This window comes from Pocillopora verrucosa, chromosome 5, assembly GCF_036669915.1.
Source record: "Pocillopora verrucosa isolate sample1 chromosome 5, ASM3666991v2, whole genome shotgun sequence".
NCBI classification, from domain to species: Eukaryota; Metazoa; Cnidaria; class Anthozoa; order Scleractinia; family Pocilloporidae; genus Pocillopora; species Pocillopora verrucosa.
The window spans coordinates 16,912,547-16,937,404 of NC_089316.1; the positions used below are offsets into that span (position 1 = coordinate 16,912,547).

Below are 24,858 nucleotides of genomic sequence, written 5' to 3' on the forward strand. Positions count from 1 at the left end.
TTTTGCAGTCACGTTCCATTTTACTTTCAGTTTTGATTTATTTTTTCTTTTATTTTCTATTAAATCTTTGAAAAATTGTAAAATTTTGAATGGCAGCCCTCGGCCACCATAGTAGACTCCATTTGGCGCTCATCTTTGAATGTACTTTTTATCGGTTGATCGCTCGTGTGTTAAGTTATTTCGTTTCTCAACTGTTTTGCTTAATATAACATTTCTAAAGATAGGTTTTATTGTGGTTCAATGGGAAAACGAGAACAGCGTGAGTGTTGTAAAAGAAAAGAAAGTCGTTGGCGCCGTGGAGTTAAAAGAAGGGACAACAGTTGACATATCGACTGATACAAACAAGGGTCGAGTGGCCATTTATAAAGCTACGATTTTGAAAGTTTGTGGTGAGTAAAAATTGCGATATTCGTTAGGTGATCAAAATCTTATCAAGAATAGATGTAACGGCTTGAATTAAGCTTACATAACGCTCGGCACAACTGAAACTAGAATAACTCTGAGAATCGAATCGGTCACTTGCATCCGCAGTTTCTTCGGCTTGTGCTTTACAATAAAATAAATCTATCAGTAAGGTTTCAAGATTACTTTAGTCACGTTTGGGAACATATAAGATTCATAATACAAACTGTTATTAAACAAATCTTATTACATAAAAAAAGCCCTCCTTGGTAAAAACAAAATAATGTATTCAGCCCTTTTTTTGTAAAATCTATGGGAGAGATGTACTAACTCCAATATAAAAGTCATTCAGTATAACAGAGATTTCCCAATTTGAGAATCCAATGAATGCCCTTTTCCTTATAGCTATCTAAGGCCTGGTCTGAGCTTTTGATATATATATATATATTTTTTTTTTCAAATTCAGATGTCATGCACTCTGATTGCGTTGCATCATGGTCATTAAACGAAAAATAAGTCATTTGCATCCTGTCGTGGTCCAGTGAACATCTCTGGTAGCGTGAATAAACGTGGAATTTAATGGAAATTCACTGTCTGTTGCCGTTCCTTCGAAAGTTAAAAGTGTTTGCGGGCCTGTGCGACTCCTGTTATTCCTCCGTGACAAATTCGTTGTTAGGAGGCAATTCAGATTCAGAAGGAATCGAAACTGCAGTCTTGCTTGAGAATCTATTTGTTACGGTGACAAAATATTATTAATGATTTACAATGATCACAAACAATGCATTTGACACTTTTCATCGTTTCATATATCAAGTTCATTAGGTTTCAGTTCAGTTAAGTTCTTACACGTGTTTGCTAACCAGTTTTATAGAAGTTACACCGAATGATCAATTTAACGGGAAACCAGAGACAGAAGTAAGTTTCAATTAGTTTAGCTTGTACTGTCGGTTTATTATCCACTTTTATAATCGGTGTTGTAAATACCCGAATGTTTCATAATTACATTGCTTAATTGTATGTTTCAGATCGAATAATTCCTTCAAATATAATTGTTGATTATACGATTGATGGTTTCCCGGCGTTTTGTGTCAATTATCCAACGGTCCACTATTCATTTGGCAGCAGTTTCACACACAGCCAATGGCTGTGTAAGTAATATCAGATTCGCGAGTTATTTAACGGGGAATCGTCCCTTGACATGCAAACGCATTTCAAAGAGGCAGCGACCCTCTAATATACGAACTATACGGGATTCGCGAAAGGAGAAGCCTTACACCTCCTAAGACCAAATTCGTCACGCTCAACGTTTAATAAAAACGTACAGAGTTTCAAATATGCTTAAAGAATAGAGAATACCTAGAATAAGGTTTTGAAAAACGTATCTCTGGAGTTATATTCTGCGGGAGAGACTGATACTTAAAAAAAAAAGGATAGCGCGCACACATGAAAATATTACCTTTTGTAACACGATCTCATCCGGCTTTGCCAAACCTCAAGAACATACAGAAGGGGAAATGACACCTTAAAACTAACCCTTAATATCACATCGTAAACGGAAGTCATTAAAGGATATCCTAATAGCAGCTAAGCTCTCAGGTTAGAAGATTTAAAAGCGCAAGCGAATGGCAGGAGTCGCACAAGCAATCAACACAATCGACTACCTCTTGCTTTCCGGCTTACCCGGTGTGTCGCCGAGCGCATTGTAGAGTTATTCATTAGTCAAGTGATTCCGTTCATGGCTCAAATTCAACTGTCCTTCATTCAATGATCAAGATAGTAGATTTACCATAAAACACTCGCGATAAGTTAATTTCCTTTTACTTTGGAAAGTAGATTTACAACACAATTGAGTATATAATAGTAAAGCTGTGTAACGCAACAATAAGCCTTTTCTCGGCCATAATCGGTCTCAAACACCCGCACTTAAAATGCGAGAAACACATGTACCGTTGGAGAGCGTTTGAGAGCGTTCGGTCAAAGCTGTTAAAGAAGGATCAAAGCAGCCATCCAAATCTTTGAAAGGCTCCAAACTACGACGAACAACAAATTTGACCTTCTTGAAATATTTTGAAATATCTTGAAATATCTTGAAATATATCCGGTCTCAAATTACATACAAAAAAGCAGTGATCGCGTTTGTCCTTGAGAACCATAGAACACGCGACAAATACGAACAAAAAATACTTTTATACATTCAGAATAAGTCAAATTACATTTACCCATGGTGAAAGGAAAAAGGAACGGCCTCGCTTTTACGGAATGTTCAGTCAAAATCTGCTGAATTCTGCTGCTTTCACCGCCATATTGAAAATATGCAACGTAATGGGAGTGCGCACACCGCCTGGATGTCATGGAATCCAGATACAAAATGGTCAAGCCTCATTCAAGGCCAACTCATTGTGAGCCCAGGGAAAAAAAGACAAACAGCAGCTTAGTTTGCAATTTAGGATAACTTCATTCTAATTTATTGTTACAGTTACAACAAGATTTTAATTAAAAAATCAATTCTATTTTATTATAATTAAACCCTTCACTCCCAAGAGTGCTCGGTTTTCAAATATAATTTAAGATATTGTATTTTATGGAAAAGAATCAACAGATTTTATTCACAATTTGTGTCGAACCAAATTTAATGCTTGATTAGGACTATTTTATATGAATAGCTGTAATTGAGGATTGATCCGTATGAAGTTTTCAAGAAAAGAAAAATCAAATTTTATCCTAATATTACGACATGTTGATGTTAATAATTTATCATAAATATTTTACACGTAAACCTTAATTAAGCTTGTAAATAAATTTCATTGAATACTTGCATTTTAGCTGGGATTTTTTAATGTTGGTATTTATTTTATATAAGTAGCTTCAAACTATTGCTTAAAATTCCCTGTAATTCTTAAACATTCCCAGAAATTCCTGGAAATTCCTGGAAATTCCCAGGAATTTTTTAGATTTACAGCTTTTCAGGGAAATTCATTGGTGCTCTGAGTTGGAATTCCGCGGAATTCCAAGTCCTGTTGGCTATAAACTTGAAATTTCTGGGAATTTCTAGGAATTTCTAGGTTTTTAAAACCAGAGTTGTTATGGTTGGGAATTCCCAGTCCAATTTACCGTGAAAATTCACACCATTTATTCCTAGGAATTCCAAAATCTATTTTGCAAGGGTTAAACCCCTAGCCTTGTCTGTACTCAGTATTGCTCAGAGATGCTTGTTGCTATTATTTTACATCTCTACAAATATATATCATGGAACTTCAATCTTAATAGAGCTCTTTTTGATTAAGTATCATAATAAAGCAAAACCAACATAATGTGATCACAGCAGCTAATCAGAAGAAACTAAAACACTCCATAGAGCCAATAAAAATTCAAAGGATGAAAAGGCAGTTGCCCTAAGCACTGGAAAACATGGGTGAACAAATTGTGACTGGTTTAAGTTTTGCATCTGATTTGTGGAGAGACAGGATGGGGAAGTTCCCTGGACCAATAACATAGTAAAGAAAAGTGAAACCAATTCAATTCAAGATATTTTTAAGACTCAATTGAAAAATGTTCTAAAAATGTATCTACTAAATCAATTTTGGTACAAATTCAATGTGAATTGCACCAGTTTCATGTCCTATTAATAAACTTCACCCTTTACACTTTAGCATCAGTATGCATATTTTCCATACTGTTCTCTTAACAGCTCCCATGTCACTGACAAGGAGAATTTGGTTGACCATCAGAGCTTACTCTGATCGCATTCATTACTATATTTCCATGGCTTTGATGCTTGAGTCAGCAGTGATATTGTTACAAGGAACAAGATTCTTTTCACTTTTAAGGGTTAAAGGTTGAGAGAATCTGGACATGGGCTATCTTGTAGCAAAGTTAGGGTGTCAAAATTTACATATGACACAAGCCACAATGAACCACATCTCACAATAAGTCACAAGTCGCAATAAGTCAAAAGTCAATTGTTCCGGCGAACGCTTGGTAATTAACATTAACACCGTCCGTTGGGACGGCCGAACAAAACACTGCATGCTAGAATTTAAGTCTTAACATAAAAATTAATATTCGAGTCGGTCGTGTCAGTTAGTTGTCGTTCAGTAGTCGCAGAGTTCGGACAAAAAAACAATATGTTTAGTCGCTGTGTTTTCGTTTTCGAATTTTTTTCGCCTCAATACATATGACATATACATAGTACATGTACATGTACGTATCTCTGTGGACCTGTAATTTGTCCATTGCTTTCAACCTGACTCTGGTCAAGATTTGTTTTCAAGCACTCACATGATGATTTGAAATCCTGTCTTACTTCGCTTTTAACAGTTACCTCCATGGACTCCTCACCAAATGCACAGGGAGATACTAGCTCTCCATATGTCGAGGCAGTTGGAAGGTAACTGTTTCTAACTCAAATGAAGACGAATTTAGTTTCAATGAGTTTTAATTGTCAAGGGCAATTGTTATGGAAAATTTTTATACTATAATACCTTGAAAACTTTTCCCACAAAAGTTTCACCGCATGAAATACTGGTGTCCCGAGGAATGTCCTCCTCAAATTATCTACATTGCCAAATTTCGCTTTTGAGAAATATTTATTTCCTTAGATTTTATGTTCAAACCCTGGCAGTCCAAAAAAGGATGCTCAATTTCTTTTTGCGTAGATGCTCTGTCATAGTCAAACTTGTAGAGAATTTCTTTGCACTGTAAACATTGTTTCATGTTGCCTTTCCTTTTAATCTTAAATCGCTATTTTTTTTCCACAATGTTAGGGTAAAGCATGGGAGATCTAACTTCGTAGCCTCCACTGTAGATAAACAGAAGGCTAACGTTGATGTTTGATATTAAACCGATGAACTAATTCTAGGATAACTGAGTTGATTCAGAAGCGACAGAGGTCTCCATGGCTCTGGCCTGACATTGTTTACTTTTTGACGCCATCAGGAAGGGAACATAATCATTGTCTTAAGATTCTTCATGGTTTTACCAACGAGGTGCGAGTTCCAATGCGTAAAATTTTCTCCTATGCTGAAAGATTTAGTTAATTATGTTAACATAGTTTTGTTTTTCAAGATGGACATAGTCCTCTAACTGCTACTTATCTGATTCGTAAGGGAAAACCAAACAAAACAAAACATAAACAACGAAAACAGTAAATGAGAAGTTGAAAACAAAGTCAAACAACAACTGAAAGAAAATAAAGAAATTTCACAATCAGGCCACGAAAGTTTTCGTAACAAAAGGACAGTTAGTGAAGCTTTTTAAAGCGTCTTCAATTCTACCGATTTAACTGTGGTGTCTCTGTGGTTATGACGCAAAACCACCAGATCATCGACGAGCGAATCGCCGACAGAGCAGCCAAAAAAAATGACCCACAATCCGAAGAAAATGACACTGAGCAGGGAGAAGAAGGTGAATTTAAAAGGAAGAGGCGTTTAGCTTTCCTCGATTTGCTACTGGAGGCCTATGACAAAGGAGAGATATCACGAGAGGGCATCAGAGAAGAAGTGGATACGTTCATGTTTGAGGTTAGTGTCGCTTTAAAAGCAGTTTCCAGTGGAAGTTGGTTCCTTGTCAAAGTCCATACTTGAATACTCTTTGTCCGCTGTACGTCCACCCAGTTGTGGCTAAACACTCCTCCTAAGGTGATTCCTCAGAAATAAAGGTTTTGGAACGATGTTTCTGAAACTCTCTTTGAATGTTCCCTACTTATGTCTGTTTCGAGAACTACAGTAACAAAGATAGGTCATTTTGCTCATTCAAGTGCAAACGAGCATCGTAACTGTTTCCTTCGTACATTGATTGGGTATATGTTCTAAAGAATTATAATTTATCCACAACTTTTCTAAAGTGTTTTGTGAGCATCTAGTTTCGGCGTGGATGATCGACCTACGCGCCTTTTTATGTCCAGTGAGCTTGCCAGCAAGAAAAGACGCCATGTCAATGTTGCCAATTATGCCTAATTACGTGATGTTTTGCGTAGTAAAGGATGCTCGGTGCAGTATTAAGGAATCATCAAGTAACACATTTGCTGAACCAATCAATTAACTTGCAATGAACCCATCTGCTGCCCCAGGCAGTTTGTCAGTTTGTCTTGAAATTTTTCCTGTTCCCATTTACACTCTCAGCGAATGAGAGTTAATGTCAGTGATGGTGTAGTTTAAGGTGATTATCCATCCCTTGTCCTGTCTCCAACTCAGATCGTTCTGAGACTTGAATACGGCGTGCTTTTGGTTTTTCAAGTTGACCAACGCGGTTGTATATCAGTCAGCTGGTGGTAATTCAAATCTCAAGTTTCCAGTCTAAGTCTTATCAGGATTATTTTGTGACAAGAGCTATTTTTTGTGGTTACAATGTGTTTTAGCCTGAAAAAATTATTACTGGCAAACTCTAAGTCAGGGAATTTCATAACAATTCGGGCGTTTCTGGGAAACAGGTTAGAGTGATACTCTGGTAACCCAATCCTGGAGCTATATGAAATTATCTTTGTTATTTGTAGGGCCACGACACCACAGCCGCTGGACTAACGTGGGCTCTCTACCTACTCGCCCGCCATCCTCATATACAGCAGCAAGTCCACGAAGAAGTAGATAAATTTTTCGGTGAGTGTCTCGCCTACGGTGTTCAAGGGCACTTTGCACAGACTCCTTTCTTTGTTTTCGTGTTGTTTACAAGAACAACAAAGTGCAAATTAAGTTATGATATCCATGCAATGGAGAAAATTTTGTTCATGCTCCATCTTGATTTTTCTTCCCAATGCACTGTGACCATACGCGACTTTGTTAATACTGGCGTCCGAATGAACGCTGTTTTGTTTACTTATTCGTGATTGATTCAAACTCTACGATTAGATAATGACTACTATGATATTTAAACATTTTAGAACAGCGGCCAGAAACCCTCACGGGAGAAGATCTGAAGGATTTGCGTTACTTGGAATGTGTTGTTAAGGTATGGTACAACAACGTTACATTTTTGTGGCTCGGATTTTAACACCATTCATATAGGGGTAGGGACGGAGAACGTATCGTAGGGAAGTGGTAAAGTGGTTATCTGAGGTTCGGCTCAGTTTGGGTTAAACAAGTTTTCAAGGCTATAAAGACTTTTTTTTACATGAATGTGATAGAATGGCAACTACACCCGCCATCTATGAGCAGTTTTTATTCTATAATTTAACTTTGTAAGTAGATAGCGTTCGCTACCTAACTGCTACATGTTGATCTACTCTTCTTAATGTGGTAATTTACAAACTGAGTGCATCTAAATACTACACTCTCTGGCTTAGGAGGCCCAGCGCATGTTCCCATCTGTGCCCTTCATTGCAAGGAGGACGACTGAAGACTGTCACCTGGGTATGTATTTACGTCCTTGGGAGGGTTGGTTAGGAGTTAGCAGCGCATTCCTGAGATAATAAGCTGTGAACGTATATTTATTCGGTTTCTTGTTCGTTTGCCTTTGTTTCTGTTTTTGTGCCCTGTCTTGTTTTCGTTTTGTTTTGGTATGTTTCTTTTTTTCTGTCTTTTGTTCGTTTGTTTTATTGGTGTAGGTTTGTTTTTTTCAGTGTTTCGATATCTGGTAATTTGTGTTGCTATCGTTTTGTTTTTTTGTTTATTTGATGGTCGGTTGTTATATTTGGAGAATAACGTGGGTAAGTTTCTAGAGAAACTGGTACTGCGTCGGTGGGGGAGTGTAATAAGATCATTTGGCTTTATTTCTTTATGTTGTTGTTGGAAAACAGCAACGAATACCGTTATCATAGATGTGTTCTTAATGATGACGTGACAATGGTGTTTGTGCTATCCTTATTTTGTAAAGTTCTCAGGGAGGCTTAAATCTGTTTGAAAAACGTAAAGTAAAACACGCCCACTTGCCTTGCAGATGGCTACCTGGCTCCAAAAGGTACTGCTATTGGAGTTTGTACAATCGGACTCCACAGAAACCCAAAGGTGTGGGAAGCGCCGCTCGAGTTTAACCCGGATCGTTTTCTTCCTGAGAACAGCCAAGGACGCCATCCATATGCATTTGTTCCTTTCTCTGCTGGGCCACGGAACTGTATCGGTAGGTTTTGTCAGGTTTTATACATGCGAAGTTTTAAGCTGGGCCTAAATTTAGATAGCAACGCAGGCAGAAACGAAAGAGTGAAAGCGTTTGTTACACCATGGAAGCTGAAAAAAGCGCGACTAATCACAATGACAAAATTCTGTCGCAGAGACACAAATTATCACAAAAATGTTCTGTGATTCCTTGCAGTGAGCTGACTCCGGCCGCAATTTGTCTCCTTGACTTTTTGTTGTTGTTTTTATTGTTGAAGCAGCGTGTTGTAGCAGGTATTCCAAGCTCATGTTTTGAGAAGAGGGAAAAATGATCATCCAGTCATTCCTTGAAACGTTACGGTGTTTTTTGCTTCTAAAGTGACTTTTTAGATTACTAGTTTCTTGGTATTGCTTGGAGCCGTTGAGAATCTTAAGATGTGAGAAGTTGTTTGTAGGACCCGTTTATGATACTTGAATTGACCCAGCAAAAGCTCAAAAAAAGAGATATTGCTCGTTCAGTCATTTTTTTGTTTTGTTTTGTTTTTCTTTTTTTCACTGCCCTATCTTATTTTGTCCGTTAACCTGTCTTTTGTCCTTACCTTATAGGTCAGCGGTTTGCTCTTCAAGAGGAGAAACTTGTCTTGGCTCACGTGTTGCGTAATTTTACCCTCGACTCCACTCAGACCTTTGATGAACTCCAGACATGCGGAGAAATTATAACCAGACCAAAGAATGGAATATTCGTCTCTTTAGCCAAACGATGATAAGATATATATGTTATTTGCCGGCTGGGGGGTCTGTATAGTGAAAAACTGTGACCGAGGTCACAGTTTTTCACCATACGGACCGACCCTTAGCCGGTAAATAAGATATTTATTTTTTTAAACTTGACGAAATTCTTTCCGAAAGAACCCGAATGATTAAGGGCTGTAAATACGGCAAGATCTTCCATAAACTGACAATTTTTGAGCGAGTAACTGGTAGTTAAAATAGAGGTAATGCAAATTAAAGAGAGGTGATTTAAAAGGCTTCCAAACAAACTTTGAATCATTATTTTTACAAGTATCTGTCACGATCTGACACCTGTCAATTAGAGAGCGCGTAAGAAGAAAAACAGCATAAGAAGACTTGAAAAACAACGGAACTAGTTTGGCAAGGACTGTCACGACAATGTTTACCTCAAAAACAGTCAATGATCTAACGGAAAGTATTATTCACTCTCATCGACGATCTATTAATGTACGTAGATTTACCTCTGTTCATTAAGTAAACGGCAAGGAAAGTAATTGTGAGTAAATTCATTTTCTTTTTATTTTGAAGTTGTGGCAGTTTGCTCGTTTGTTTGCGGCAATGGCGTGTGTAAACCAGGTCTTTCCTCCACAAAAACTAAATTCGAATGGCACACCAACGAGACGCGAGGATTAAATGCGGCCTTTTCTCTATAAATTCCTTCAGTTTCTGTTGCGCAAGTTACGGTACAAATGTCCCAATTGAACGGACTTGGAAAGACTCACTGAGAGCGTATATTTGTTTTAGAACTGAAATTAAAACTTCGCTCGCTCTTTTAGTACGAACAAATTGTTTGAAAAAGTTCAGATATTAAACGAATGAAAGTTCCATCGTTCAGTTTAACTGTAACCAAATATCTCACGTTTTAACTTTCAAGGTGCTTTCTGTGAACGATTGAAATTAATTGCAGACGGTTTTTAGGCCGTTTGTCAATCAACATAATGACACTATTGCTTATATATACAAATTCATTCTGAAACCAATGTTTTTCCAATTTTTCGTATCTCCAAGCAGCATGTAGTATGCTATTTATCATTTAAGGTGATTCCCTTGTTTTGCACTGCGCGACCTTTACTGCGTATAACATTAATTGCGACATACAAGATGGCGGCCGTTCTTCCCGCTGGCTTGAAAAGAACAGACAAGGGCCGCTTTTGCAGAGCGAAAGCTTTTATTCGTAATAAGAATGCTGCAAATCGGCTGACAGCTTCCTGGTCTGCTCTCGAAAAACAAGGAAATAAAAAAAGGTGCGTGATCCGGAAGTCTCCAGTGGATTTCCACTTCGCGGCCGTCGAGTTGTAGAATTAAATGTCCTCGCTGAGGCTTTGGACAGGGGCTGTGAAGCCTGTGGGGCAGTTCTACGGCTCTCCGACTGCATAAAAGAAACAGTGTCTGGGCTAGGATCACTACTCTACATATGCTGTTCAAATTCCGAGTGTGGAGAGACAAATACCTGTCGAACAAACAAGACCCGCCGTAGCACCGGAGCAAGGAGACCAATCTTTGATGTAAACACGAAGCTCGCTGCAGGTTTGTTTACATTTAATATTGCTAAAAATATTGTTTTCCACAATTAAAGCATCCATTTAACATCTAGCCAATTTTTTAATAAGTTGAATCGACATATTTATATCAATGTACCATCACTTGGGGAGTCCACGCTGAAGGCTCGCGAGAGGAAAGTAAGGCCCCAAATTGAAAAGTTGGCAAAGGAATCATGTCTGGAAAGTTTAGAAAGCGAAAGAAACCTGTGGAAAGAGAATATTGAAAAGGAAAATGTGGCGATAGGAGCGTCATTTGACATGGGATGGTGAAAAAGGGGAAAAGCCCACAACAGCCCGACAGGTACACTACAAATTCTACATGTGAAAGAATTGAAAAGGGTGCATTTGGATATGCATTTCATAGAAAGCTGCTATTATTTTTTCTCTGGATTGTTCTTTAGCTTACTGACAGTTTTGGTGTTGGCCAATAGTCAAAATTAATTAAATAAATAATAAATAAATAAAATATATCCTTATTTTCACTACTAGGTGTTGGCTCCATGGTTGGCCTAAAGACTGGCAAGGTGATTTGCAATGGTTCAAGGTCAAAAAGGTAATGTATATACATATATTTTGTCTACTGGTACTTTGTTGGAAACATCAAGAGCAATGTTTTTTTTTTCAATTTGACCACAAAAAGTACAGAATCATTCAACATATGACAGTACCCATACTTGCCTCCTCTTGAAAGTGTTACCCAGGACCTTAACCCAAAATGTCTTTTGTAAAGGTGTGCAACATGTGAAACTGCCAGCAGACAGTCAAAAAAGCTTCATATACACGACTGCAGGCTCAACTGGGAAGGCTCGTCAAAAGTGTGTTGATCTAGTCAAAAGGTAATTACTAACCAGGTATGTAATAACAAAAATAAAAAATAAAACAATAATTATAATAATAGTTGTTAACATGTTAAATTCACAGTTTTATTGCTCCAAAGAGAGACTTGTGAAATCTGTTCTTATGATATCATTGTTACAGTAATGACACTTGAACCATGAACAGTGGAAAGTCTTACAGTACCTTACACCCTTGGTAATAATGATTGAAAATTTGACAAGAAAGCAAACAAAAATGCACCTACATTTTTTAATATGAGTATGTTAAAAATGCAGAAAAGAAAATACTTTAAGATAATGCCTAGGTTTAGTTTGAATGCCCTCACTTTTTATGGCACAAAATGTTGTTTTTGTGGTTTTACTCTGCTTAACAGTGGTGGAGAAAAAAATGCAGTTGTATCTGTTCTTGTTGGGGATGAGGATTCATCCACCATATGCAAAGTGAGGAAAAATGTTGAGCATGAGGTTGAAAAATGGTCAGACGTAGTCCATGCTAAAAGATCCTTTGGTTGCTCACTTTACAGCATCAAGACCCAAAACAAAAGCCTGACAGATATGGTTATACAATATTTCCAGCAATGCTTTGGTTACACACTAAGGCAGAATATGGATGATGAAGGTGTGCAAAATGGTCTGAAGTCTATCATGCCCCATGCTTATGGTGACCATTCTTCCTGTGGCAACTGGTGTGGCTACTTAAAAAAATCCTCCATCCTACAAACACAGAGGCCTTCCCCATGACAAGGATCTGACAGACAAAAGCTTGAGGCAGTCCCTGGAAAAGATCATAGAAGTAAGTGCAGTGTACATGTATGGTGGCACAGCGCACTCCTCACAAATTCCCAATTCCCACCATGTTACATGTAGTAGAGTAACACAACTCTAAGAAAATAGTGTTAGTGCTCATGATTGTATTCTAAATAATAACTGCAAAGGCCTGGGATAAAGCTTTAAGTGTTAGGGGACTATCAACCTCTTTCTTAGTTTCACAAGCTTTATGAGATACCAAATGTTCATGAATAAAAACCATTTGCTTCTTCAAATTAGGTTTATGCTTCAAATGCCAAGAAACTAGCTCCCCTTGGGTCGAGCCAGGCAAATGAAGCACTCAACAACACTACAGGAAGCAAAGCTCCAAAGATCAGACAATATGGATGTAGTGAAAGCAATGACTTCCATGTTGCATGTGCTGTTGGCCAAAAGAACTTAGGCCATTCTTATGTTTCTCAGGTGAGCAGATATAATATTATGAGCATTTTGTACACTTCCCAATTTGTGAGATCCATTGAATATTACACACTATCCACTGTGTCCAGTGTTATACTATCAGTACCTATTGCATATCACAAGTCACAAAAAAAAACAAATAAAAAATCACTAATTATCATAACTTAGAGTATTGTTTTCCCTTAGACAGGTGAATTTCTTTTAGGCTTTTATGAAGACACAACTATCTCCAGGTTCCAATTCTTTAAAGTTTGCAAAAAAAATGAACAAGAGAATTCTAAGTTTGAAAGAGAAGCCGAAAACAAGAGAGTACAAGAAGAAAAGAATTGAGAAGAAAGAGAAGCGGTTGAAAAAGACAAAACAGCTTGAGAACAGTGAAGGACAACAGTATAGTTCTGGAATGGGCTTTGATGGAGACAATGCCACTCAGGAAATTCCAGCACCACTTGCAGCCTCAAAGATTGAGAAACTATCATTAACCAAAGACTACCATCAGGTCATATTTGATTTGAAAACATCTGGAAGGGGAAACTAGCTTTGCAGGGTGGAGTTCAGCAAAAAAAGTAACCAAGTGAATATAACCATGTTTGTCTTAGCAGGGTACTTCTGAATTGCAGAGTTAGAGAATAATTGTATTTAATCATGGAATTGTTTTCTCTTTTGCTAGATTGCTGAAGACTCATCCTGCTAATTTACATCGCAAAGATTCCTTTGTTTTATCATGCCCTGTTTTTAAAGAAAATAGGTGAGATGCAAATTAGCAGGATAGGTATTCAGTAATCACTCCTTCTATTTTCATTTTAGATGCACTAAGCTTTTTTTATTACATTTTTCCTTGTAATATCTTTGTAAAGTAATAATTGGAGTAAAATATTTTAAAATTTGTTTATCTTTGTTGACATCAGGTAATGATGTTGAAATCCTACAAATTGCAGCAACAGATGGTAAAGATGAGTTCTCTATTTATGTCAAGCCTTGTCATGTAATATCACCAGAAGCATCTGCCGTGAACAAACTCACCTTCCAAAGAGGAATGCTGTTTTATGATGGGAAGCCAATCACTGATGCCATTGCAATTGATGTGGCCCTGAAGAACTTCATTGAGTGGCTCAAAATCAAGAATGCCTTGAATTTTAGTTGCACACAGTTGCAAATCCTTTGATGCCAGGTTCTTAGTGCAAGCAGCAGAGAAACATGGAGTCATGGATGACCTAGCTAAAACTGTTTCTGGCTTTACAGACTCTCATCCAGCATTCAGGGAATTGCTCCCTGAAAGGAAATCCCATAGCCAGGAAAACCTTGTACAAGATCTTCTGCATAAATCCTATGAAGCTCACAATGCTCTTGCAGATGTGCAAACACTCTACCGCTGGTGAACAAGTTTCTAAATGTCAAACTGCTACAAAAGTACAGCTTCAAAGTTTCAAGGGGGACATCCTATCAGAAGCTCCTAAAAGAAAAGAAACTTCTGGTTAATATCCTGCAGCCATTTGTTAGAGAGAATTACATTTCAGCCTCAATGGCCATTAAGTGTGCAAGCTCAGGTTTGAGTCTCCATCTCCTACAAGTGGTGTACCAAAGAGGCATGGAAGAAGGGGTGAAGCAAGTTCTGATGGAGAGGTTTGACAACAAACCCAGAGTCTCCTCAAACAAGTGGGTGCTGGTGCAAATATGTCAGTACTTTACAGATAATGTAAATTAAGATTGCGATTTGTGCAATTAATGTTTTGCAAAACTAATATTTACTCTGTTGGTTTAGTTGCAAACAAGAATGCAAACAGTAATTCTGAAAGGGTATATATTAATGTTATATTCAATTCGTTTCTGTGGAACCAACAACTAAGAGGATTAACTTAATTTAGTGACATGTTAAAGCATGAAAGTCGAACAAAATGTAAAAAGTTTGAAAATCATTTTTGCATGGAAAATGTAGTAGTCACAGTGAGGACCAGTGAGACATTAAAGTGTGATTCTGAAGCATAAAAAGCAAATTTTAAAGTACAGTAAATGTATTTTTCAGAGTGTACTACATTGTACGGTATATATCACTCCTGTTAGAGTGATGGGTGAAGAATTCACATTTTTCTGTGTATAGAAACCAAACAAGAAAACATACAAAGAATAGGAATCAACAGCCTTTTCTTCAAGTTTCTTTGTCAAGCCTTTATTGCCCCCAAGCAAAAAAATCGAACCCTCGCTCGCTGGAATTAACAAAACGCCAGCGCTACAAAATAGCCTCCTCCTTCATCTCACTGAGTCCTGGGGGAGTGCCCTGGATAGAGGCCATAAGGTTGGAGTCTTATTCATTGATTTCCGCAAAGCTTTTGATTGTGTCAACCACAGTATTCTTACTGAGAAACTCAAGGCTGTTGGCTTGGCAGGTGATATGTGGAAATGGATCAATGACTATCTCTCCAACCGTGTACAAGGGACTAGTGTAAGTGGGTCTAGATCTGATAGAATCCCCATTAGAGCTGGGGTCCCTCAGGGATCCTTACTAGGACCAAGATTGTTTGCATCTTATGTTAATGACCTCCCTGAATCTATTACCAGTGGAGAAGTCTATATGTATGCTGATGACACAACAATATATGTAGTAGGGAATACTGTTGATGAAATAACAACAGGGTTACAGGCTGTTTTGGACCAGGTTAATTCCTGGTGTCTTAGTAACAGATTGATTCTACATGAAGGTAAATCCGAGGCAATGGTCTTAAGTACTACCCCCTTCATAGGTCCTTTGAAACAGCTGAAGTGGGGTATGGACACCATTCGGTATGTGTCCTCCACCAATTGCCTTGGGGTTACAATTGATGATAAACTCTCTTGGTCTCAGCATGTTGCATTGGCTAGATCTGCATTTAATGCCAAAGTTAAAATGTTGAGACGTATAAATTTCCTATGTACATCTATCTTGGAGACTTTTTACTATAGGATAGTTATACCAAGTGTTCTATATGGAATTGCAATTTGGGGGTCTGGATCCAAGCTTAAAGATCTAGAAATGATTCACATCAGGGCTGCCAGGCTAATTCATAAGATACCAAATAGTTTTGGGGATAATGATGTACTTTCTAAGGTTGGCTGGATGCCTTTAGAGTATTTTTATAAGCTACGTATCTTAACTATTACATATAATGCTTATTATAATTTAGGGTTGCGGGAAATTAATTGTTTGGTGACCAAGAACTCTAACAGTTATAACCTAAGGAAATCCCTGAATGTTGTACTTAATAGGCCCAAAACCGAATTGGGTCGTAGGTCCTTTGCTCATAGATCTGCAGTAGCATGGAATGCACTTCCCGATAATGTTAAAGATTCTCCAAATTTATCTATTTTTAAATATAACTTAAAACAATCCAAGCAAACTGTTATGAATATTAATTTTGAAAAGGGAGGTAATGTTATACAAAACATGAAACCAAATTTTCACTATTACTAAAACTTTATGGTTTTACTTGATTTATTCAACTTATAAATTTTATCATATCTGTATTTTATATAATTATAGACTAATTAGTTTAGGCAGGTCCACATCAGCTGTAAAGTTGCGCAAATTTTAACCTGCGTTATCAAATAAAGTTATGATGATGATGATGATGATGATGAGTTTCAGCCAAAGGTTCATAACTTCAAAATCTCATCAAATCTTGACTTACCTCATTCTTTGTTGTTTTTGCACTTTTTCCAAGTATGAATTTCTGTGGAAAAACAACCGAAAACTGCTAGCTTGATATCGAGTGCATACTTCGAATACGATGGGCACCATTTTGTGTCTCGTCCCAGTCCCCACCGCGCAAATTCTCCATCCCGACTACGATCTTCCACCTTTCACGGCAGTCTGTGAGGAAACAAGCGCGGTGACAAATATCTCAGTGGAGACAGAGTGAAAGTAAAAATTCCCCCAACTTCTCTCAGGAGAAACTGTGAAAGTTTGTTGGGAAGTGGTTGTTGCTATGGTTATTGTGATCGATTCTGTGATTGATGGGCTTTAACTGAGTGGACTTAGTAAGATTGGCTGCTTTAACTGTCTGATTACAGCCAACTGTCCGGTTACACTGTTCTATAACAACTTAATAAAATAATTAGTGAAAAACAGAGCAGTTAGTGCACGAATCGCATTTGAGGAAGTTGTAATAGTTACGATTTGACCCGCAATTATGAGCTACTTAACTCGGGAGAAGAGCAGTGACTCCTGTCTGTTTGTTATTTTTGAGTCTCTTATTTGTTTGCCTGATCGACTCTCAAGATGTTTTTATTTTTCCCATTTTCCCGTTGATGTTACTCATACTTTTGACTCTGCTTTCGTCCATGTTACTTCCCGTTGGTTAAAGTAAGAAAAATCTCTCAGTGCCAACTCTGAGACTAAGGCATTCACGTGTGGCCTCGCGTGACAACTCCCCAGGTCCCACCGGGCTGCAGCTTGTGGTTTCAATAAGCGCGAACCTGGTAACCAGCAAGGAACAAAATGGCGGATAAGCTAAGATCTTGAGCTACTGATGTATCTTAGATATAGGAGTTGATTGTAAAGTAGTTGCATATTTTTATTTTTCTTTAGTTATCTCTTGTGTCTTAGGATGTTTTCACCTTCACCAGATTCTTACTCCACGCAGGAAAAGGTAGCTACTAAAATACAAATTACCCTTTTTGAATCGCCTGGCATATGTATTAATATGGAAAGATTAACATCGAATGTTCTCGTAAGGTTTGCAGGAGGTTTTCTATTTATACCGAGAATTCGATCAACTTTACTTAGGACGAGGCTGGGTCCAATTTTAGCAGGAGTTATGCGGAAGTCTTGCCAGAACTTCTAAGCGTGATTAAAATGGCGAATTTCGTATTAAATAGAAACCAAAATTTATTTTGGGGATTGCTTCGTGCCCGCTATTTGAACAAAGCTTTACAGATGTTTCCCTTTGTGTTCTTAGATTCTCCTAGAGCCTTACAGTTATGTTCTAAAAGTTCCAGGAAAACAAGTCAGGGAGAAGCTTATTCAGGTGAGAATCTAGAGCGTTCTCTCAGAGTGTGATTTTTTTCAGTGGAATTTCCTGGTAAGCTATTGTAGGGCTTTTTTTCCCATTTACAGATTTTTTCTTTTCGAAGTAAAATTGATTAATGGTTATGTTGTGATTTGGAATCAGTTGGCTGTGCAAGACTATTTGGACTTGAATCCTCTGAGTGCTGTTTGATCAAAAAGGCCAATGACCAGAGTCCACTTCTGCTGCTTATCTCATTGCTTTTTCTTTAACCCTTTACACCCAAAGATCAGTATGCATATTCTCCTTGCTACTCCCTATACATTTCCAAGGGTGCTGAAAAAGAGAATTTGTCTAACATTCAAGAGAACCTTTAGTTGGTGATCATTTTCTTAATATTCTCATGACCTGAATGTGTGATTGAGGGGTGATATTGTGAAGTGAAATTATATGCTTATCACTCCTAGGGGTGAAAGGGTCAACTGAAGTGAAACTCTGACCAGCTTGCTCCCCACTTTTGCAGCTTTTTCTAATTACTATATGAGGCCTTTCCAGGTCTCTTCCACTCTTCATCTGTTTTGTAACTTAAGTAATAGCAGATGGCTCCATCCTGTCAAGGAAGTGGTTCAGGTGACATGTTCTTTTCTCCTTCACTTCAAAGCCGATATCAGTATGGCTTGAGCTATTTTGTATTTCATTGTGGAGAATATTCTTCTGAATCTTCACTGATTATTCTCCTTATTCTGCACAGTAAATCTCTTTCTGAAAGTCAGAAGCCCTGGAGTTTATGTTATTTGAAACCTAGAAAGGAATTTTCTAACTGTATAGTCATCTCAAAAGTATCACTCTTTTTTTGTTATTCAACAGGCTTTTAATTTTTGGTTAAAGATCCCAGGAGATAAACTTAGTGTGATAGCAGAGGTGGTAAAGATGTTACACAATTCTAGTTTATTGTAAGTGTTAAGGATTATAAAAATGTATTTCCCAATTCATTATGCACATTTAGAAGTGTAATTTGATAGACAACAAATTTCTTGTAAATGAATTGAAACATACAGTTAAGAATTGGTTCACTTGACTGAAAAAAGACTGCCTAAATACTGTTTAAATTTGGCTTTGCATGGAGAATTAAAGAAAGATGAATCATTTTCCTCTCATACAAAATGAAATTTCAACTATTTTTCTTATTGGTGTTTTTTTATTCCTTTTAATTAATTTCATAATTTTACAAATTTATTCCCAAGCTTAAGTTGCCCTTTCTAGGAATGTTTTTCTATTTAAAGGCCAAGGCAGATGTTAAAAGCAAAGCTGATCAGCTGATTACTTAATGTACAAATGAGTTCAGGGAATATTCAAATTTTGCTAAATACATTCTTCAAAGGGTTAAAATAAATAATACAGAACAGTAAGCAGGCACCCCCATTAAATGATTTACAGCTGATACTCAAGGATGGGATGGCTTTCTGATATAGGAATATACTTAATTAGGTTGAGTATACCATGCTTATCACTAATATAGCTGAACAAGAGTAATCATTATTAGACTGAAGATTATGGCTGGGGCCACTTCTAGAAATTAATCATTTGTGTATATTTTGAATGCCAGTCCATTTTAAGCTACACATCTCATGGTCTATTATGATTCATTTCATCAGATGGCATTTCCATTTGAACACTTTTCTAAAGCCAAAAATTATTTTGGAATATCATTATGTTTCCAATCAATATCCTACGTTCAGTTTTCGAATAACCACAGATAATTTGCCAAATAATCAAATGCCCTGGAGTAATTCTCAGGACCAAAGTACCTTTGTAACACTTGCATGATTGTAATGTTCTTTTTTCACAGAATTGATGATATAGAAGATAACTCAAAGTTACGAAGAGGGATTCCAGGTATTGTCTCATCACAATCAATGCATTTACTGATAGTAGTGTAACTGGCTGTTGATCCAAAGAGTGTTAAATGAACACAGCAGAATGTTGCACCAGGATCTTCCTTGCTTGTACTCCCCTAAGGGGCTTCTTTGAAATGCAGGTCTGATGGATATACATGCATAAACCATCTTCACATTTTTCTTTTCATTGATAATTTATTAGTTGCTCACCAGATTTATGGAGTGGCTCACACAATCAACAGTGCTAACTACATGTACTTCAAAGCTTTGGAGAAGGTGCTGTCCTTGAACCATCCAGATTGTATAAACATATTTACAGGTACTCACAGATAAATCCTCTATAGTTCTTATAGTGCAAAACCAGGGGATTATATTTAGCTTGTGGAATTGATATACGTGGTAGCCTCAGTATTGTCAGTACCACTATTTCTGTGAATTATTGTCAGCTCCAGTTTCAGCCCACTAACTCCCACATGTAGAAGTGATTAAGGTGTGAATTCTCTTCACAATTGTGATACATCACCAGGCTGAGAAACAGGCTATGAGATTGAAGAAGTCTAGGAAGTTTTGTTAGTCAGAATTTGAGTTAATGTACTAATTTTCAAAGGAATGAACAACATGTATAAATATTTATTCCCTATCTGGCATTTTTTGTAGTTTTTTTTTTTGTATTTGAAGTGTGCTCATAGATTTCTACAATTTCTTCATTCAGAGGAACTGTTAGAGCTTCACAGAGGCCAGGGAATGGATATATACTGGAGAGACAGTTACACCTGCCCATCTGAGGATGAGTATCATGAAATGGTCAAGAAAAGTAAGCTTCAATTCAAACTTAAACTTGTCTCTTACTTTTATGTAGCCCTAATAAGACCTATTTTCTCTCTTTGTGCTTGTGTTTGTGTACATTGGAGCCAAAGTCATATAAATTATATCTGACTGTGAATATAAGAGAATAACAAATGTGAAATGCAGATTAATAAATGAATACGAAAGAGATCTTCACAGTAACAAACATTACTTAAGTAGTACTGGATTTGAACCCAATGACCTTGCTTGCTCAGTTGGTAGAGCACTGCACTGGTATTACAGACATCATGGGTTCAAATCTACTGTAGTACAGGCCTGAATTTTATTTCAGGCCTTATTACATAAGTAGTGTTTATTACTGCATATATTGCTTTCGTATACACATAAATTATATGCAGCTTCTGTAAGGATTTCTTTTTCCAAGGAGATGTACACTTTCAACCAAGTCATAATCTTATTTTGACCTGTGGAACTTCCATGAGGCCAATAACAAATATTATTGATCCTCCAAATTTACCCTCTGATACTCCTTACATTTGACTTGATACATACTTTAGCTCCCGGTTGCAGTCACTTTCCTTAGCATATTCACTGGAGGCATGAAATGTTAAGAATTTCTTTAATCAAAATTGCTGTTGCTGTTGAAAATGTCTACTACAAATTTTGTTGAATGGCTTTGTTGTGGATTTTAGAGACTGGAGGCCTTTTTAGATTGGCTGTGAGGCTGATGCAATCTTTCAGTGAAAATAGAAGGTGATATTTAATTCTTAGACGTAACCTCTCAATAAGGTACTGGGAGCTCTCTTGAAACATTATTCAGAGTACAGTACAGAGGAGATAAGAAAGCAGTGTGTGTAAAATTTCCCACGTCAGCTAGAGAATATAAAATCACGACATTTATTGACTGCAATTGCTTCCTTATTCAATTCAGGCAGCCAATGCCATCTGTTTCAAATTTTTGGTCGAAAAAAATTTAATTTATTTAAAAGTTCTAAAGTTCACTTTTTTCTAGTTTTTTATTTTGAAATGTTTGGTTCCTTTTTGTTTGTTTGATGGTTTGTTACAGGATGTTGTCCAACTATTTTCCAAACATGGTAACAAACACATTGTAGACAGCTGATTGTAACCTTTTTATGTTACAAATCCACATAATTTCAAATAAATCTTCACTCACTCTTCTCTTTACTCGTCTTAATCACATTTATCCAAGTATTTTCTTGTATAATTTCAGTAACTTCGTTCCATTACTGGATACACTCGCCTTGTTTTTCCAAATCAGAGATGACTATGCCAACTTACTCTCGGAAGAGGTAAGAAGTGAATCAATTCATCGTAAACAATCTTTTGGTTACATTTCTTTGCGTATGTCAAATATGTAAGTGAATGAAATTTAACCCATTTTTCACTTTTGCTCTCTTCACAACAGTACAAGGAAAACAAAAGTTTTTGTGAAGACCTAACGGAAGGAAAGTTTTCATTTCCGATCATTCATGCCATCCGCAGTGACTCTGAAAGCACCAGAATTTTGAGTATCCTTTTTGAAAGTTTGTCCTCCAGTAGCCCCTCCTAAGTTCATTAAAGTTCTCTGGGTCGGGTCTCTGGTGAGGTGAGTATGATTTTAAGAGCAGAGGGGAAGGGTTGGGGGGATGGGGGGAAGAGGAGGCTTCATGCAAAGGAAGAGGGTTATTTTCTGGAATGCCTTGCACATTGTGGTCGTGTATTGCGCCCGAGTCAGAAAAATCCTCACATAGACGACGCATCATCGACTACGGCGTTCTGCTACGTGGGAAGTCACAAACGAAGCGAAGTAAGAGAAGATTTAGGGATTCGTAATAAGGTTTTGCTGTGTTATCTTTGTTACTAATTGGTCACGGCTAAGTAGCCTTAAGAATACGAGTTATTTTGTTTGTTTGTTTTGCTTGTTTTTGTTTGATAATTCGTGTGTTCGTTTTTCGGGCTAGAGGAGGCATGCGCGAGGCAAGCGCCATGTGCGAGTCAGGCGCGAGAGGAGGAGCATTTTATCGACCACATGCATTGGCACATGACTCACTTTTTGCGCTTGCCTTGCGTTTCCCTTTGCTTGCCTTGAAACGAAAAAAACATTGAGCCCGAGACTGCAGACTGTGGCTTGCCGGCGACAATAGCGCTGTTTTCCTTGAGACCACGGCCGTTTATATGCAACCCTTTTTTTAAACTACAGTAGCCTAATTAATGATTAACAGATCTCATCAAAATTGTTAAAATTCAAAACCTTAATTCCCCATTGCTAAGATATTTTGAGACAGAGGACAACTGACGTAGACATTAAGAAGTATTTTGTAGATTGTTTAGAACAGGTGAGTGAGACATGCTTTGACCAAACTCGTGGTCAGTACTGACATTGAGCACGTACTATGTTATCAATGTAATAATGTGTTTGTTTGCTTGCTTATTTTCTGGCAGATTGGCTCATTTGCGTACACTAAAGTAATACTCAAGCAAATGGAGGACAAGTAAGGAGAAGCCCGTGATAATTCGGTCAATGTCGAAAATGCTCAAACGTGTGATACAATTACAGAAAGGTCTGAGGTTCTATTCCTCATGGGGACCCAGAAGTTTTTCTTTGTCCCACGCTCGTAACAAGACGATAACACATCTTTCTCTATTTCTTTACCAAGCCCAAAAACTTACCATCTCTCTTATTCTATTTACAAACATGACGTTATCAACATTGCTGATCCTAGCAGTATGCAGAACTTCGTAATAGACCTCGCTCACCTTAGAGTCTCTGTGGCTCAGTGGAAGATCATCGTAGCGCAGAATCTCAGGGTCTGAGGTTCGATTCCCGGTGGGGACTCAGAAGTTTATCTTTGTCACACGCTCGTGACGAGACGAGGAAACATCTTTCTCTATTTCTTTACCGAGCTTAAAAACTTACCATTTCTCTTAATCTATTTGCAAACTACGGAAGGTGTTGCTATTTAAAAAAAATATGTACTTGACTGAGCCAGGTAGCACCTTTGGAGCAATGTTTTTTAAATTGTCTCAATGTAATTTGTATCGGGTAGTTATGCGACGACTTGCATTAGATACAAGGTTTCTCTGTTTTTATTTGTGTTTTTTTTTGTTTCGGTTTGTTTATTTTTTTCTGCCAACGAATGTATGAAATAAGTAAATATGTCTTACCAATTTATCGTGACGTATGAAAATCGTTTTAATTCGTTTGACTTTTCAGATCTCAAGCACTGATCGCAGATTTGGGCGGAAATCCTCAACTTTCAGCTATAGTTAAACAATTGGCAAAACTTTATTCCTAGGAACTTTTTTTAGAAATAAACTTTAAATAAAACAAATTATAAGTGAATAATCAGAGAAAGACATTACATCATAGACAAATGATTTTAATTGAACGACATAACAGCTTCATATAATGAGAAGAAGGAAAGGTAATGAAGTCAGAATGAATTTGTACGAGTGTGTATCATCATCCTTTTTTCCCATATTAAAATGTTAACTGATTTTCACACTATCACCCGGATTGTCCTCGCTTGCGAACAGTGCTGCACCACTTGAAAGAAGACAGATGCACAATCCCCAACATACCCGAGCGATCTTGGTTTGTTGTGGTTTGCATTTAATCATTGTATCGCTTGGTACATTTTCGACAATTACTTTCTGTCGCATTCAATTGGCTATCGATAGGGATCTGTGTTTGCGTTGGTTCTGCTTCACTGCGGTCTACAATTGGATTTCAAAGCCACGTTACTCCTTCAACTAATCAAACGTGTCGCTTTGATTTCAATAGTTCCTTTTAAACTAGGGAAATCGACGTAATGCAGATGCTCTTACATCGGACCCAACAAACGAATCCAATCTAATACTCTTGTTGAATCGTCTCGGGGTGCGAAGTGTTTGGTTTTCGTCTCTTTTTTAGCCATTATTTGAATTTTGAGTCTACGGTTATTCAAAGCATAGCCCTTGTAACGAGTGTCTGTTTGACTGAGAATCGATTTATATGATTGTTTTGTAATCCTTATGTGAGTCCTGTGACTCTGGAGCCTGCAAGCCAGTACATATGGCTTCTTCTTGTAAGTGATTCGCCCTATGTCGTTAATAGGGTTTAGTGGTTAAACAGAATCTTCCATTGCTGGAAAATTTTTTTAACTGACCTTCATTCGAACTCCCACCTGGCTTTCGTTCTTGAAGATTGACTGTTTAGGTTAAAGTATTTAGCGTGGTTTGCTTTAACAGCTCTTCTCTCTATCCATGCTCGTTACAACAATTGTCGCTAATTTAGAGGGGACCAGCATTTTATTGTCTACAAGACTCTGCTCTTTCTTAATCTCTAGCGGTCTGTACTTTTGCATTTTTTTCTC

General features: G+C 37.4%; 2 protein-coding genes and 2 long non-coding RNA genes across 5 annotated transcripts in view; 3 read left to right on the forward strand and 1 right to left on the reverse strand.

The window, feature by feature from the left end:
- Positions 1–9,745, forward strand: part of LOC131787608 (cytochrome P450 4V2-like) — a 20,264-nt gene extending 10,519 nt beyond the window's left edge. Inside the window, exons 7-14 of the mRNA XM_059104687.2 lie at positions 4,720–4,789; positions 5,261–5,387; positions 5,721–5,921; positions 6,893–6,995; positions 7,277–7,344; positions 7,679–7,745; positions 8,272–8,451; positions 9,033–9,745. Of these exons, the coding sequence (XP_058960670.2) occupies positions 4,720–4,789; positions 5,261–5,387; positions 5,721–5,921; positions 6,893–6,995; positions 7,277–7,344; positions 7,679–7,745; positions 8,272–8,451; positions 9,033–9,190 (974 nt within the window). The 3' untranslated portion in view covers positions 9,191–9,745. The remainder of the gene's footprint in view (positions 1–4,719; positions 4,790–5,260; positions 5,388–5,720; positions 5,922–6,892; positions 6,996–7,276; positions 7,345–7,678; positions 7,746–8,271; positions 8,452–9,032) is intronic.
- A 480-nt stretch (positions 9,746–10,225) lies between these two features.
- On the forward strand, positions 10,226–12,255 carry LOC136281049 (uncharacterized). Of its 2 annotated transcripts, none has more exons than XR_010717550.1 (4): positions 10,226–10,745; positions 11,249–11,312; positions 11,490–11,595; positions 12,120–12,255. It is a non-coding gene; the product is annotated as an uncharacterized lncRNA (long non-coding RNA). The 2 variants fall into 2 exon arrangements; XR_010717549.1 differs by having other exon boundaries at positions 11,490–11,610; positions 12,120–12,221.
- On the reverse strand, positions 11,582–16,576 carry LOC136281045 (uncharacterized). Its single transcript, XR_010717545.1, has 3 exons — positions 16,482–16,576; positions 13,843–14,272; positions 11,582–12,370 (listed from the first exon to the last, which is right to left on the reverse strand). It is a non-coding gene; the product is annotated as an uncharacterized lncRNA (long non-coding RNA).
- Positions 16,577–17,273: 697 nt separating this feature from the next.
- On the forward strand, positions 17,274–24,011 carry LOC131787605 (geranylgeranyl pyrophosphate synthase). Its single transcript, XM_059104685.2, has 12 exons — positions 17,274–17,441; positions 17,751–17,819; positions 18,666–18,751; positions 19,648–19,694; positions 19,899–20,015; positions 20,409–20,510; positions 21,196–21,256; positions 21,735–21,813; positions 21,930–22,032; positions 22,775–22,839; positions 22,946–22,995; positions 23,718–24,011. Exons 1-12 carry the CDS (start codon positions 17,400–17,402, stop codon positions 23,797–23,799), a joined length of 903 nt encoding a protein of 300 aa, XP_058960668.2. The 5' UTR covers positions 17,274–17,399; the 3' UTR covers positions 23,800–24,011.
- The last annotated feature ends 847 nt before the right edge of the window (positions 24,012–24,858 follow it).